This window comes from Bos grunniens, chromosome 4 (genome assembly GCF_055505025.1).
Source record: "Bos grunniens cultivar Pamir isolate PY7600 chromosome 4, Bosgru_T2T1.0, whole genome shotgun sequence".
Classification (NCBI taxonomy): Eukaryota; Metazoa; Chordata; class Mammalia; order Artiodactyla; family Bovidae; genus Bos; species Bos grunniens.
The window spans coordinates 24,028,728-24,045,886 of record NC_141168.1 but is presented as its reverse complement, the minus strand read 5'-3'; the positions used below and the strand labels follow the sequence as shown (position 1 = coordinate 24,045,886).

Genomic DNA, 17,159 nt, shown 5'->3' with positions numbered 1-17,159 from the left:
CCCACGGGGGTCTCTTCCTGGCTGAGGGTGCCACAGACTAGGCCCAGGAGAGAATGCCATGTGACAAGCATAACCACCAGAGCAGGACCCACTAGACCTGGAGGCAGAGGGGCCCCGTGGCCGCCTCCCCGAGCCGAGCAGCGGTGGTGAAGGTGGCGTGGGGAGCCAGAGCTGACACTCCGAATTACAATCTAATAGCTTACCGCGCTTACCTCGCACTCAGCGGCAAAGGTTACCGTGCAATTACGTGTCGCTACATACAAACGACAGAGCAGTTACGGTCACTTTACCAATTACAGGGAAATTGCTCCCACTCTGCAGGCAGACTGGCACTCTGAAAAGCTCTATCATCTCCACAGAAAGGGGATGTTAAGTGCTGCCAGCATCCTTCCTGCTCAGTCTCCCCAGGCTGCAGGGCAGAGCTGCAGAGCAGCCACCAGGGACCCCAGCGGTTTCTGGTGGTCTCTGCGGAGACCCCCTGAGAACGGCTGAAGAAGGAGTAGACCTGGGAGACAGTGGGCATCACCCTCCGACCCCTGCCCCACCACCACCCTCATAACCTGGGCCAATCCATCCTGAAGCCCTCCAGTGATAAGGCCTTGGGTGGGGACCTGATTCTGAAATCACTCTTTGTCCTGGCTAGCATGGCCCCCGGCCTGGTTCCAGATGCATCCCTCTTGCCGGGTGGAGCTGTTTTAGTCCCGCCCTTAGTCACCCCACCTTTGCAGAAACCCCAGATCGAGTCCTTATTATGGAAAGACCAGAACTAGACCAGAGCTCAGTGGTTCAAAAGCAGCGCTAATGAGATAAAGGTCACCAGGTCCATGCCCCTGTGGGCCAATTAGCTCAGCTCTGGGACCTGGTCTCTTCCATAGCCATAGGCTTCCCCCTTCACCCCAGACATCCACTGTTTACAAATATCCCAGACTGATCCAAAGGAGGCTGACCAGGTGAGCCTGCGGGGATGGGCGAATTCTCCACCTGGGGATACAGCTGCCAACCACTCTGAGCTGGCAGCCACCGTCTCTGAACCCAGGAAGGAAAAATACAAAGTCAGACCTGGTCCTCCCATTGCTCATGGTAGCTCCTGGCCTAGCAGGGAGATGAATCCTCCCATCTGGGAGCAAACCCACTCTCCAGCTCTCTCTGAAGGCAAAAGTAGCATCCAGCCTCGAGCCATCTAGTCCTGAGCACCCTGCACCCACCCCCAAAGCTAGGAGGCTGGACCATTATGGGGAAGAAGGCATCTGAGACCTTCCCAGGCTCACCCACTGTGGGGCCTTCAGTTGGGCCTTTTTCCATCCAACTTTTGGTCTCTTGTGCTACTGGAGCTCTCCGTTGCCACTAGAGGACACTGAGGCACTAAATGAAGACAGCAGTATTTATTGTTCCTCGCTGATTACTTTGCTTAAGAGAGTTTAGGAGGATCTACTAGGCACCAAGCAGCAGGTAAGGACCTAACAATAGAAAGATGGCTTAGAGGACCTGCAGACCAGGTCCATGACTAGAGAAGGCCATGTATGCCCAGCTTCAGTTGTGCACCGGGGCTGGAGGGACAGAGGGTGGGACCATGACTGCTGAGGGGGGCAGTAAGGCTTCAAGGAAGAGGCAACACTGGGGGTCAATTGTGGGTTCTCCATCCAGGACAGGGCATGGCCATGCTTTCACACATTGTACAATTTCAGAGGAAATTGACCCCAGAGCTTAGAACTGAACAGCCCCATTTTACAGAAGAGAAAAATGACCTCTCGTGTTCTATCAAGGTACTGAGAAATAGATACCAGAACCCCAAATTCCCAGTCTGGAGGGAAAAAAAAGTGGCATTACATAGAGGCTTCCTCTAGGGTGCTGGAGGGTGGCGCCAAAGGGACCAGGATCAGGGAACTGGTCTCTCAACATGACAGGATAAGAGAGGCTGCTGGAGGGACAGGCCTGACTTCTTTTGCTACCATCCAGGAAAAGCCTCCTGCCCTTCTGTGATCTCTGGGAGAAACCGAACCTCCTGTCTGGAGGAGGCCCTTGGCCAGTCATCAGAGTGGGCTTCCTCCTTTCCTGGGCCAACCTGTCCCTAAGGAGAGGGAAAGCTGAAGTTTATAAAATAAACACAAGTTAGAAGAAAAAGAGGTGCCTGTTGATGTGGAAGAGTAAAGGTCTTTAGATTCTTCATGCTCAGCGGCCCCAAACATGTACCCACTAATTAATACACTTACACACACACACATATACTGGGAGCTGACCAGAGTAGAGCTCCACAGGAAACAGGGACTAGGTGAATTACACATGCGGGATTCCTTTATAAAGGGAGATATTGATCAGGTAAGTACAGTAGCTCATGTCTAAATACAGACTCTAGCTGTATATCTCTGCAGTGCAGGAAAGTAATGATCCCCACTTATTGGGGCCAGATCTCAAATAGAACCGCTGACCCCACGGCATTCATAGATGTGCCAGGCTCTGATGCCCACAGCATATCTATCCCTGGAGACGACTCTGTGTGCCCTCTGACAGCAGGCAGGGAGGGAAGCAGGGAGAGTCCTCAGGGAGGCAGGAACCTCATGGGGAGGCTCTGGTTGGCTTAAGGTTACTCTCATCAGAAAGCTTGTTTCGCCATAAAATATTCCCATGTGCCTTGAGCACTTGTTTCTAAAACAAAGAGATCCAAAAACTCAGACAATATCGCCCTACGATTGCTTACTGTTTTTCATAAACTTTCCTCTTTTTCATACTTTCTAACCCTGTCTGAAGCTCTGCCCAGGACCCAGGCTGATCCCAGGCAGTCAAACTCACTTCAGAGCCAGAGAAACCCCAGTAGAGGCAAAGGTTGGCCCCACACCTCGGCCGTGAGCCCAGATGTCAAGAAAAGAGCATGAAGGAGACCTCATCCACTTAGTTACTAACACATTATCTCAGAACGGCTCTTTATTGTGTCTTTTTCAATGAGATTGAAGGAGAAGTGAATGTACAGAGAAAGAGAGAGGAAGCCAGCAAACCGCAGTCACAGTAACCTGGTTAGACCAACACATTATCGAAGGGGCTTTGTGAAAAGTGTCTTGGGGTTGGAAAAAGAGCCCAATGAATCACACCGAGATTCCCAACGAGCTATGTGCCCTGTTTCTAAGCATCTCACAGAGATGGGTACCAAAACACGGGTCGTCTAAGTGGCCATTCACTCATCATGATAACAAGTTATCTTTCTAATAGGCAACTAATGCCACTAATTTGAGCTGCTTTCCCAAGAGAGGAACACTAAGCCCACTCCAGGCTGTAACCAATGGCGAGCCATAGCAATGCACCCCTCCTAGGAATTGCTGAGCATGGCAGGCAAAGAGCAGCTCCAAGTCAGGAACCCCAGGGATCAAAGCCCTGACCTTCTCCTCATTAGCTCAGCTGCTGAGAGCCCCAGGTTCCTCCCTCTGGGTAAGCAAAGGGCCAGGACACCATGACCAGAGATTCAGGCTGGCCAAGCAAGAGAAACACGGATGAAACTCCACTAGTCCAGTTCTGCAGGTAACCTCCACGATGGGTTCAGTGCAGAAGCCAAAGCTGGACCCCTGGGAAAGACCGAAGAAGGCCTTGGAATGGCACCAAGCAAAACCCGCACGTGCGTCCCTTTCCTTGGGTACCTTAAGCTTCAGAGGTCCCCAGCGGCTGCCTGTCAAGGACCAAGAGCCACCTCCCCATCCCCAGACCATCAATTCCACATCCCCACTGCTCTCCCTGTCTACTGCAGACAACCTGAGCCGCCACCGGAACGGTAATTGGAGCGGGGCACACCACAATGATTAAGTTTGTGTGTTTTCTGGCCGGCGCTGGGAAGCAGTGGCCCCGCTCGCCAGGCTGAATTACGGAGGAGGTCATTCCCTTGTTAGGAGGAATAAATTTTATTAGCCCCAGTCTCGTTGCCATGCATCTTCCCCCTCTTCGCTCCTCGGGCCCGAGTGTGGGTCTGGATAATGTTGCCGGCACGCAGGATAAATCAGCCGAACAAATCCCATTATATTTTGGAACACTGACAGAGACACAGTAATGACACCAAGACTGGGAAAAGATGCAGGCTTTCTTCTCCCCCCGCTGATGCCGTTTCATATATGCGGAAGGCATGCAGGGCCCAATTCACTAGGAAAAATAAAAAAAAAAATATGTAAATTGAGGGACTGAATGGAGAACTCCGTGAGTTGTCTTTTTTCCTTCTTTCCACTAACTTTGTAAATAAGGTGACGCCAGCGCCGTGTGCCAACGTGGAGCCATTCCCTTCTGCCTTACAAAAACCAGAGGAGCACAGGAAGGTGACCACAGGGAGGATCTAGCTGGAAATGTCTCCTCTCCTTCAAAGGCCTTGACTTTGTATTCATATCATGTGCTGGATGGCAGGGAAGGCGGGTGGGCACGCTCCAGGCCCGGGATTCCGAACATAACATCTGGGTCTGGCACAGCCCAAATTTCTCAAAAGCAGACATCGGTGGAGAAAAAAAAAAACATTAAGTATGAAAGCACAGCAATATTATGAAATCCCTTTCTGTCTCCTCAGGTGGTTACTGTAACCCAAGGAGACTATACGGATGATGCCATGAGCTATTTCAGTGTTCTACAAATATAAGGTGTTCTGTGTCTATCATCACTTATGAATGTCTCTGTATTTGTCTTTCCCTAGGAGTCTCGGCATACTTTCTTAAAGGGATATGGTTTTATTGCCTCCTTCTAAAAGACGAAATGTATGATTCAAAGCAAAAGGGAAACCGCTCACCAGCTCAGTGACCTCTCATGAGATGGACCTGGCTGAGACTCAAAGACCCAAGCTCGCAGGCCAGCATCCTGGCCAAGACGCCACCCTGAGAGGATGATAGGAGTTGAAGGAAAGGCAGAACCGGATGGATAAGTCAGGCTGGTCTGTGTGTTGACCGAATGAGAGGCTCGGCTGCTGATTTGGGCTGGGCCATTGCACACCGTCTAGGGGTGTGTGTGCACAAGTGTGTGTGTACACGGGCGTGGGTACATAGCTATACTTGCGGTGTGAGCTGCTGTGTGTGGTGTGGGGGTGTGGGGGAGGATCCACCACAGAAACGGGGAGCCTCAGGGATGTCTTGCACAGAGTATGAGTGTAAGTGAGAAAGTGAAGCACAGCAGAGAGAGCAACAGAGGGAAAAGACAGGGGACAGGCAGTGTGAGTCGGACATCCAGGCAGAGAGGATGTGTGTGCACGTGTGGGTGTGCACCAGAGTGCACGCCTCTGGGGGCTTCATGAAGTCAGGGTCAGGATCTCAGTGTGAAGACATGGCAAGACTGCCCCATGCCCTAATCCCCCACTGGGCAAACCCCACCCTGTGGCCGTGCCAGGTGTCTGTGTTAACATCTGCAGGCCTGATTCCTGGATCTCATCACCCTCCCTGCTGGCCCGATGGGCTCCAGAGTGGTTCCTAGGAAGTCACACCCAGCCTAGGAGGCCAGCTTCAAGCCCCTTCCTCTCACCAGGTCCAGCTCATCACCTACAGCTTGGCCACCATCAGGGACCCAAAGCCCTGCATGCTCTTGGCCGGGATGTAACGTTTATTGCAAATGCTTTCTCCCAAAGAGAAAGAGGTAGGTGTCCTTTTCACCTGAATACCTGAGACAGAAGCCTTCTCGTGGGGAGGGGGAAGAAGCTTGAATCTATAATGACTGGAGTTGTAACGTGTCAGGCCCCCAGTGCTAAACCAGAAGAGATCATGGGGCTGTGAGGGGTCAGGGCTTGCACCGATGTGAAAGGAGATTTGTGATGTGTGCTGTCAGGGGGACTTGAGTGTGGCATATGGGCTGGGTCCCAGTGTGTGTGTGTGTGTGTGTGTGCATGTGTGTGTGCGTGTGTGTGTGAGTGAGTCTTGAATGTATTAGAGCTGAGGAAGGAGGGATGAGGGGCACGCAGGAGCAGGAGATTATGGTCTAAGAGAGGACTTCAGCTGAGCAGAAAGAGAAAGCCTTGCCTTGCGCCATAAACAACAGGATACACCCATCTAGTCAGAGCCGCACTTCCTGCTGACAGGAAAAGAAAACAGCCCGAGCAGATGGGCACAATCCAGCCCCCGGAGCCTGGGGTGGCTGCCTGGCCGTTCCGGATACGGACTCTGGTGGAGTGTCAGGATCCCAGGCGCCAGACCTCACTGAGTGACCATCCAGGCCGGGCAGGGAGGCCAGCCCGCATCCAGGGAGTGACCCTGTCCCCTCCCAGGGCTGCCCTGCGAGAGCAGTGGTGAGTCAGAGTGACGGCACACACCAGTGGGTTCTCCTCCACTGCTGATGTGAAGTGAAGCTTGGGGTTAAAAATGAAAAGCTCAGTCCGAGTGCCTCTGTGAGTCTGAGAGGGACTGGCAAGTCAACCCCAAAGTTGAGAAGATGCCTGGTCTGGCAACAGGTCTCAAACAGGGGCTCCAGGAAACGGGAGGGATTTCCTGGTTTTGCAGTGACTGCAGAGTCCCGTGGGCATGTAGGGCTCTATAGTCCAGCAACGCAAGCGCCCAGCACCACCAATCATCCCCCTGCCCCACTCGATAGGTCCCACTACGGCCCTATCGAGAAACACCAGTGGAAAGAGCCCCAGGCTGAGAATTAGGATGTATAGAAGGTTCTGCTCCACCAATTACATGACCTTCAGTGAAGTCCTTGACTTTTCCGATCCTCCATTTCCTCAACTAGATGGGATGTCTGCCTTCCCTATTATCCTACAGAACTGCTGGGAGAAGAAAAGGAGGTGATGAAGCCCTTTATATGTTGTCAGGCCCCACAAGGACTCCAGTGGGATTGCCAGGTGGCTCAGAGGCCAACACACTCTGCTTGGAGGCTAGACAGGGGTGAAGCGGGAATTCTGGTCATAGTTTCTGCCCCATGGACCAATGTCTACTATTGGACGGTCACTTAAGTTCAAGTCTTGGAGGCGGAGATTAAGCAGCTGAGTTCTGGTGGCTTAGATAGTAAAGAATCTGCCTGCTATGCAGGAGACCCAGGTTCAGTCCCTGGGTTCAGAAGATCCCCTGGAGGAGGGCGTGGCAACCCACTCCAATATTCTTGCCTGTAGAATTCCATGGACAGAGGAGCCTGGAGGGCTATAGTCTAGGGGGTCACAAAGAGTTGGAGACTGACGTTTTCTGCCCCATCCAGCCTTCTCAGCATTAAAGCTGATGCTGCCTAACTCCTACACCCACTTCTCAACTGGTTCCAAACTTAGGGAAGACTTAAGTGGCATGAGTGATGGTCATTCCCAGGGCCACAGCCCTTGTTCCCATCACAGAGGCTATAATGACCTGCTTGGAGGCATCTCCCTTCTGGACTCTTAGGCTCCTAGAGACTGATGTCATTTCATGATTCTTGGCATCAGCCAGGAGAGAGTACATTGCCAAGGGCCTAATAAAAATTTCATCCATTCAATAACTCATTTGTAGGCAGAAGGGCTAGTGTTCTGTAGGTGACCCCGGAAGGCTGAAGAAAGGGTGAGGAGGTGTAGATAGCCATTCCTGGGGAGCAGTAGGATGCCCGGCTTCTCTACCCACGAAGAACACAAGGTCTTGGAGCCCAACAGCACACTTTTCAGCCTGGTGGCCTCACTCCAGGTCAGGATTCTTGGTGCTCCCAGAAAGCGACTGAGAGCTGTTACCTTGGCCTGCTCAGGTCATGGGATATGACAATAGCCTCGGGCTATGAGCTCCTCACCCCAACTGCAGACAGAAGAGGGTGTGGGGAGACCAGGCAGTAGCCCTTAAAGGGACCAAAGATAGAGACCATCTCAGTGCTAAGTAGCAGAAACACAGAAATTACACCGCCATCTTTAACCCTCACCCTGGATGCTCACCAGCAAAGGGTGTTAGGCTGGTCTACAGTCTCCCAAATCCTAAGACACACTAGGAGGAGGCCTGGTCGATCCCTCTAGGACCCATCCTCTGCTGAGGCCCTCCTGAGGTCCTTAGAGCAATTTTCAGATACCAGCCCATTTGTTCTTGGATACCTCTTTCCATCCAGGCTGGGGGAAAAAAACCAGGACCCAATAAGGAATGGGCCAGAAGGCAAAGGCAGAAGTTTCTTCTCCCCTCCCCTACCCAGCCCTCCCCAAGCACCAGCAAGTGCCCGGGCTGCTTCCCCAGCCTCTATACCTGATGCCCATTCTGGGATTTGCATTTGCAACATGCACTGACATTCACTGGGACACAATCCCATGAGGAAGCCACTTCTCGCCAACTGGCCCTTATCCATGATGGGGGCTCAACCAGACTTCCCTGGTTCTCCAAGAGTAAAGACAACAGGTTGCTCCCTACAGATCAAGACTCTAGATTCCCAGCCCAAAGTCTGTCCTCTCACCTAGTCACCAGGCTATGGGCCACACGTGGCTCCACTGATGCCCCACACTTGCAGGCCCTCGGACCTCATCTTCCCTGAGTACAGCTGAATACAGCAGGGACCTGGTGAGGACGTGGGTCCTCAGGTTCATACTGCTTCCTGCTCGGAGTCCTGGAGGCATGAGTTCAGGGGAAGAAATGTGAATCCCAGGAAATGGAAGAGACCAGAAAAGCCTGAAGAGCACCATGGGACAAGTATTCTAGCTCAAGGAATTAGGACAAGAGTGCATTAAAAACGAGTCACTGGACAAAAGGGATGGACTTCCAGTTATAAAATAAATTAGTCCTGGGATGTAATGTAGAGCATGGTGATACAGTTCATGATACTGTATGCGCTTCCCAGGTGGTGCTAATGGTAAAGAACCTGCCTGCCAATTCAGGAGACAAAAGAGATATGGGTTCAATCCCTGGGTTGGGAAGATCCCCTGGAGGAGGGAATGGCAATCTACTCTAGTATTCTTGCTATGGACAGAGGAGCCTGGCAGGCTACAGTCCATGGGGTTGCAAAGAGTCAGACACAACTGAAGCAACTTAGCATGTACACACTGTGTTGTATATTTGAGAGCTGCTAAGGGAGTACAAACTGCGGAAAATTCTTCAAGAAATGGGAATACCAGACCACCTGACCTGCCTCCTGAGAAATCTGTATACAGGTCAAGAAGAAACAGTTAGAACTGGACATGGAACAACAGACTTGTTCCAAATCAGGAAAAGAGTCCATCTACATTGTGTATTGTCACCTTGCTTACTTAACTTATATGCAGAGTACATCATGAAAAATGCTGGGCTGGAGGAAGCACAAGCTGGAATCAAGATTGCTGGGAGAAATAGCAATAACCTCAGATACCCAGATGACACCACCCTTATGGCAGAAAGCAAAGAAGAACTAAAGAACATCTTGATGAAAGTGGAAGAGGAGAGTGAAAAAGTTGGCTTAAAACTCAACATTCGAAAACTAAGATCATGGCATCTGGTCCCATCACTTCATGGCAAATAGATCAGGAAACAGTGGAAACAGTGAGAGACTATTTGGGGGGGGGGCTCCAAAATCACTGCAGATGGTGACTGCAGCCATGAAATTAAAAGACAGTTGCTCTTGGAAGAAAAGTTATGACCAACCTAGACAGCTTATTAAAAAGCAGAGACATTACTTTGCCAACGAAGATCCGTCTAATCAAAGCTGTGGTTTTTCCAGTAGTCATGTATGGATATGAGAGTTGGACCATAAAGAAAGCTAAGCACTGAAGAATTGGTGCTTTTGAACTGTGGTATTGGAGAACTCTTGAGAGTCCCATGGACTAGATCCAACCAGTCAATACTAAAGGAAATCAATCCTGAATATTCATTGGAAGGACTGGCTGAAGCTAAAACTCCAATACTTTGGCCACCTGATGCAAAGAACTCACTCATTGGAAAAGACGCTGATGCTGGGAAAAATTGAAGGTGGGAGGAGAAGGGGACGACAGAGGATGAGATGGTTGGATGGCATCACTGACTCAATGGACATGAGTTTGAGTAAACTCCGGGAGTTGATGATGGACAGGGAGGCCTGGCGTGCTGCAGTCCATGGGGTTGCAAAGAGTCAGACATGACTAAGTGACTGAACTGAACAGAGTAGAGGTTTGTTTTTTAGTATAATTGCTTTACAATGTTGCGTTAGTTTCTGCTGTACTATATGAATCAGCTAAATGTATACATATATCCCCTCCCTCCTGAGCCTCCCTCCCACGCCCCCCATCCCACCCCTCTAGGTCATCGCAGAGCACTGAGCTGAGCTCCCTGTGCTTTGCAGCAGCTTCCGACTAGCTAGCTATTTTACTCATGGCAGTGTATATATGTCAATGCCACAAGAGAATAGATCTTAAAAGTCCTGATCATAAGAAAACATGTAACTACGTACGGTGATGGATTGTTAACTAGACTCTTGCAGTGATCATTTTGCAATATATACAAATATTGAACAATTATGCTCTACATCTGAAACTAGTGTCATGTTACATGTCAATTTCATCTCAATTTTAAAATGAACCACTTTGTAAGCTCTTTGAGCTGTAACTATGACAAAACCTACAGGGGACCCCAATCCTACAAAGCATAAGTCCTAAAGTCAGCCTCCTGTACCTTACACACCCCTCCTCCACTTTCCTGCTTGAAATGTCACAGGACAGAGGTCATCTGAGATTGTGTTTCCCTTCTCAGGCCTCCAGGGAATCCCAGACTCCAGGCAAAACAAAACAAAACAAAACAAAACAAAATTCTAAAATTCGTCCCATCCCCATCCCTCATTGCCTCAAGGTAAGAAGGCATAAGGGAAAGGAATGCAATGGCCTTGAGAATGAAGAGTGCGGGGAAAAGCTGGGTTTGCTAACAGTGTCCCTGAGAGGGCTCCTCAATGGGAATGCTCAGGAGCCTGGCCTGGCTGAGGCGGGTGAAACCTGTGTGGTCTGGGCTGAGGCCGAAAGAAGCGTAGCCTAGCCCCAGAGCAAAGTAACTCGAGCATCGGCTGAATCAAAAGAAACTGATACTGTGCATTAAAAGCCAGTGTGGTCTTTTAGACTGGCTGGGGAGACAGCCCCAGCCCTGTGTGGAGTTTCTGGCCTCCTCCTTTCTGCTCTCAACCCTGAACTTGCCTCGAACTTGAAAAGGCTAATTAAAGCCCAAAGAAAAATCAAAAGCTTGTTATCTGGCTCCATTAGTCCCAGTACTGGCATTAGCCTGTCTTGCAAAGCTGCCTTTCCTCTGTTCTCTCCAAGGCCGCCAGGCGGATGTTAGGACCTACAGCTCTGCAGACTCCCCATGATGAACTCTGCTTTTTGTGCTGTGGCAGGGAGCAAGGGCGAGACAAATGCTTGCCTGTGGGCAGTCAGGCTGATCCCCACCGCTGATTTTACTCCCAAAAGCATCGCCCCAAAAGACAGGCTAGGAGCAAGTTTTCTGCAGCAAAAATAGCCAACCCCTCTAATCTCAAAAGAACTAGCTGTTAAGTAAGCACACAGCATAAACTTACTATTTTCTAACACAAGGAGCGTGTGTGTGAGCTCATGGGGGTATTTCTTGTGTACATGCAATGCATGTGTATAGAGGTGTGTGTGGGCGTGTGTGCAAGCGTGGTGGCGAGAGGCAAGGGTTTTCTCCTCAAATGCAGTCTCTGCCATGCATACACAAAATATGTGACTTAGTGCAACTCACTCAAGTTGTCGGGCCTCAGAACAAAGATACAGATTGGGAGATCTCTGAGCACCTTCCCGTGGAAACACTCTTGGGGCATTTCCCCCAGGGACCTACATCTGAGTGTGTAATAAACATACACACAGCACAGCATCTGGCCTGTCATTCCTTGTCTTCATGTGGGAGCAGTCCACAGCCCAGGAAGCCCATAAACCCATCTTATAGATTCTTGAGTGGATCACCTACTGCCCAAACCAAAGTCTCTAGGGCTCAGCAGATACAAGGGAGTCCCCTCCATTCCCTGGCCTCAAGCCCCCTCAATGTGTTGCTTCCTTCTTTGGCTCATGGTGCCTCTTCAATGCCTCTTCAATTCCCTTTGTGACACTAGGGGCATCTCCTGGCTTTTCAGGACCTCCAAGAAGAAATGACATCTTATAATTTCAGCCTCTGGAAAATGCATCACTAGAAAACAGCCTGAGCCTAAATGCTAGGGCACCAAAGACAAACTTTGGGTGGCAAGTGAGTTCCTTCTTTCTTTTCCTCTCCCCTGCCATCACCCCAAATCCCAGTACCCCGAGGAACGACCTCACCACACGCTGGGGGTGGGGTGCCAGTGCCCTCTGAGGGCTGCTTGGCAAGCAGCCACACTTTATGAACGAAACTTGCACTTCTTAAATCAGTCCAAATACCCTCTCCTAATATGGGATTCCATCAAAGTTTGACTAGGAGTCAAGAACCACATCCACACAACTGAATGCTTCTACCTGATGAGTGAACTGACTTTTCTTCTCCTACACTAATATTATGGGATAGGTTTTCTCAAACAAGGTTCATAATTTTTCAAATGGACAATAAATAGGAAAAAGGGAAAGGAGAGTGACACAGAGCATAGAAGATGCCAATAGCTGAACCTTCTAAGTCACTTGAAGAGTGGTTGAGAAAAAACAACCATGAAGATGAACAGAAGTCAAGCCATAGAAAGGCAGGTGCTTTTCACTTTGGGTCACAAGTGGGTTAGGCTGGGAGAGGCAGGAGTCTGTGTAGCCCGCAGCACCTGCGGTCACCCAGCAGCCTGAGGTCGTCTGTCCATCAGGACCCTGGGCAGGCTTCCCAAACCAACCCTTCATTCTCCCCTTCCTCCAGTTTCCTTCAGCCCTTCTGTCACCCAGCACCGCTCCGTGGCTGCTTCTGGACATTGTGACATATCTCCTCCATGGAACTGTGCACACAGAAGATGCCTAACAAATGCAGTTTTCTAAGCAAGCTCTGTTTTTCATCTGTGTTCACTGGACTCTCATCCTATTCCTTCTGATCTTATTTTGCCATTTCCTAAAGACACAAGGGGCTAAAAACATACCTCTTCAGAAGTTCTACATCTACTCCAAATGTGAAATGACTGCCTCCCCTACTCCCAGTAGTGGTTTTACTCTAAGCTCTGCCCCCCCATCACCCAATGGTTTTATTCTATGCTCAGAAGGGTGACTAACAGGTGTGGTTGGTAAGAAGGTGGGTACACCAGTGCACGAGGTGAGGCATCCAAAGCCAGGGCTCTGGGACAATCTGGAGGGATATGGTGGGGAGGGAAGTGGGTGGGGATTCAGGATTGTTTGGGGGGACACATGTATACCTGTGGCTGATTCATGTTATGTATGGCAAAAAACATCACAATATTGTAATATAATTATCCTCCAATTAAAATAAATCAAATTAATTAAAAAAAAAGAAGAAGGTGGGTACACATCTGGCATCACAGCACACACAATGCAGCCTTCAACAATGCCTGGTCCACGCGGAATGTACAGCATACAATTCCTGCCTATTCTAGCCCCTCCTCTTTCAGCCAATGAGCCAATCAGAACAGAGAAAAGTGCCGATAGGAAATCTACATTCAGCTCCGGCTCTGACTCTCATAAGCTCAGTGCTAGTGGTCACAGCATGCCTGAACTGGTGATGATCGGAGCCTAAGGAGCCCCAGAGGTGGGATATACTTGTCTCATCTACAAAACGGGACAGGTGGTTCACACCCTGTGGAGGCCACAGCCTGGGCCTCCTCATTGTGCCCTCCAGGCCCACAGGTCCTCCCTGGACTCACCGCACTGCTGCAGGGAATGTCCTTCACCTTGAGCCAGGCCAGGTCCAGCGTGCCCTCGCCCCGGTAGCAGGACTGCAGCCGCTCTTTAATGCGGTCGTTGATTTGCTTTAGGATGAAGATGCATAAGGCCGACTCGTCCAGGGATTTCATCTTCCGCTTCTGGCCTTTGGAGAAGACGGTGAAGAGCAGGTCGTCCTCTGGGCGGACCCCAAGGGTCCGGGCGAGCACGGCCCCGGCTTTGGACAGGTAGGCGGCCTGCAGCAGGCGGTACTCCACCCCGCTGCGCTCACAGCCGATGGGCACCTCCACGTAGGAGTTGAAGGCTGTGTCCTCCTTGCAAAGCCTCACAAGCTTGGACGTATAAACCTGCTCCTTTGTGGTAGAGCCCGGGGGAGACACCATCTCAGGCTGGAGCGTCAAAAAGTAGACAAAGTTGCCGCTGCTGAAGCCGTAGACATAGTAGATATCAAAGTCGGGGATGACGGTGAAAGTGTCCGAAGGGATCTTGATCATCGAGGCCACAAACTCGTCGTGGAAAACATATGCGAACATGCCGTCTGCCTCCGAGTTCTTGGTCAGTTTCCGGCTAGAGATGGTGGGGAAATACTCAGGCTTCCCATCCACAGCAGTGGCAATGAAGAGCTTGTCATCCAGGTTGTTGTAGGAGACGATTACCCCAAAGACGGAGCCACTCTCGTTGACCCCCGACAGGTAGTGTTCCTTCTTGTGGAAAGGCTCCCCCAGCTTGAAGAGGTCCTCCAGCCTCAGTAGCTTGCAGATGCCCTGGTACAGGCTCCCACAGGCGATTAGCCTGTTCTCCTTGTAGTCTATCAGCAGCATTTTGTTGACATTATTGGTGGGGGTCAGGGGCTCGTTGCATGTCTGGACGATGCGGGGCGGGTAGCACTTGGGGTTGTCCTCGTCCGGCCCCGTCTGGTGGGTCACCAGGACCTTCAGGTCACTGGAGAGCTTGTAGATCCGGTTGACGGCACCCACGTAAATGTGCCCTGTCCTCTCATCCACCACCAGGTGGTTGAAGCTCTCGGCGGGCTCCCCGCGGAACGTGACGAAAGACCGCTTCTGGGACGGTGGGGGCGACTGCCGGGGGAGCAGAGTGGAGGAGCCCATCCCCACCATCAGGAGATGGGAGAGCAGGCAAGTCCAGTTCCAAGGCATGGCTTTCATTTCAGAGACGCGTCCTTGGGGCACGGGGCACTGGGCACAGCAGTGTCACGTGAGGAGTGCAGGCTCCCTGTGGGGGAAAGGAAAGAGGTGATGCTGATGACAAAGGCCGAGTCTTAGTTTCACCCCATAGCTTGTCTGGCTGGGCCCTCAAAGCATCCTGCACACACTGAAATAGATCTTCAAGGGGGGAAGCTGGGGCTGGTCCCCAGCATCCATGTATGAGTCAGCCCAAGCTAGTGGCAGCAGGTGGGCATGTCAGTAGTAGTACTAGTAATAATACTAGCGATGGTAGCAACAGTGATAATGGTGGTGGTAATAATGATGATAATGTTGATGATGATAGTCATTGCCCACAGAATGCCTGACTGTGCATCAGTCACTGTCCAGCACCTTCCAGGGACTCTCATTTCATTTGAACAAATTTTTAGTGCTGTGTATCTTCCACCTGCCCCTCCCCCCCCCACACACACACACCTAGCTCTGCTCTCTTCCCTTCTCTGTGCCCAGGAGCCCTTACATGTGCAGGTTCCTTGCCCTTGGGCTGAGTTAGGTGCAGCAGAGTGAGGATAATCAGCAGAAACCCAGTGGGAAGGGGAGAGGCTCAGAAGAGGGGAGGTGGGCTGCGTGTATTCGGCCTCCCCATCCCCGGAGTCTGTGGATTGCCTCCTATCTGCCTCCATTTGGTCCTAGGGGAGATAAAGGGCCTCCGTGTTTTTGGCCCTAAACACCGCCCTGCCTCTGAGGAGGCACCTGGTCAACAGCTCCTCTATTAACCTTTGTGCCAATGACCTGATTTGCATGTAGGATGTTTCCTACTAGGACCCTAACTAGCAGCCTCCTGATGTAAGAACCTCCGACACTCCCACTTTAGAGCGGAGGGCAGGTATCCAAGATGCACAGGTAAAAGCAGTAAAGGTCATCCGACATCCCTGGGGATCCTGTGGTTAAGAATCCACCTGCCAACAATGCAGGGGAGATGGGTTTGATCCCCGGTCCAGGAAGATTCCACGTGCCTCAGAGCAACTAAGCCCCTGCGCCGAAACTACTGAAGCTCTTGCACCCAGGGCCCATGCTTCTTCAGCAAGGGAAGCCACTTCAATGAGTAGCCCATGCACGGCAACTGGAGAGTAGCCCCTGCTCACCAGCACTAGAGAAAGCCCATGCGCACCAACGAAGACCCAGCATAGCCAAAAATAAATAAATGTTTTGAAATGCTATATATGTATAAAACTATACTTGAATAAACTGACTCATTTTTTGAAAAAAGCAAGAGAGCCCAACTCACACGTGCATGGAAACATCATACATGCAAATCAGGTCACTGGCACAAAGGTTAATTGAGGTCCATGCTCTCGTATTGTCCTGCTAAACCATTTCAGTTTACCCCAGCCGGGCACAGATGGGAATGTCCACCAGTGACGGCTTATACACAACAGATCAGTTCAAACAACCCTTCCTCGGGGGCTGTCCATTACAGCTCCAGCCCCCTGGGTCTGCACCTACTGCAGGGGAAGGTTCTCCTTTGCCCCTCCCCTCCACCCCAATCCCTGCTGGTCAGTGCAAGAGGCCAAATTAACAACCCAAATCCCAGATCCCTTCACTGCGTGTCAGCAACCCGGTCCTCTGGGTCCACTGCCCAGCTCTGAGCCTCGATGTCATTTTAATGAGGCAGATCTTGGCTGCCGCCCATAGTGAGGCCTCCTCTGAGAGGTTTTCATTAAAGGCAGAGCACAAATGCTTTAAGAAATGGTCAAGTAAATAAATAAATAAACAACTCCCTGTGGAACAATATAGTTTTCCATCCTAATGGTCTCATTCATTTCTATTCAAGATGCCTTTTGGCATGCATTTCCAGAAAATGGCTTTTCATATTTCTTCCAGTTTGGGAGAAATCTGGGAAGGAATGGCCTACGTCTTATTCAGAGACATCTCACCTCTGTGGAATTTCTTTCATTCTCCCCCCAGTCCCTGCCCAAATAACTCAGAAACAAGCTGATAGGAAGAGGTAGGTGACTGAGCCAAAGACCCATCCCCCATCCCAAGCAACTTGTTAGTTACTGTTAGTCTCTCAGTCATGTCAGACTCTTTGCGACCCCATGGACTATAGCCCAACCAGGCTCCTCTGTGCATGGAATTCTCCAGGAAAGAATGCTGGAGTGGGTAGTCATTCTCTTGTCCAGGGTACCTTCCCGACCCAGGGATCGAACCTAGGTCTCGTATATTACAGGCAGATTCTTTACCATCTGAGCCACCAGGGAAATCCCAAGCAGAGAGAGTGCAAAGTCCTAAATGAAATCAACCCTGAATATTCATTGGAAGAACTGATACTGAATTTGAAGCTCCAATATCTTGGCCAC

At 50.7% G+C, this 17,159-nt stretch overlaps 1 protein-coding gene across 2 annotated transcripts in view; it reads right to left on the bottom strand.

Moving 5' to 3' along the window:
• The window catches only part of PLXNA4 (plexin A4), a 480,156-nt gene that overhangs the window by 391,933 nt on the left and 71,064 nt on the right, over positions 1-17,159 (bottom strand). For both annotated transcript variants that reach the window (XM_086395591.1, XM_086395590.1), the window contains exon 2: positions 13,618-14,869. In XM_086395591.1, the coding sequence (XP_086251717.1) occupies positions 13,618-14,802 (1,185 nt within the window). In that variant the 5' untranslated portion in view covers positions 14,803-14,869. The remainder of the gene's footprint in view (positions 1-13,617; positions 14,870-17,159) is intronic.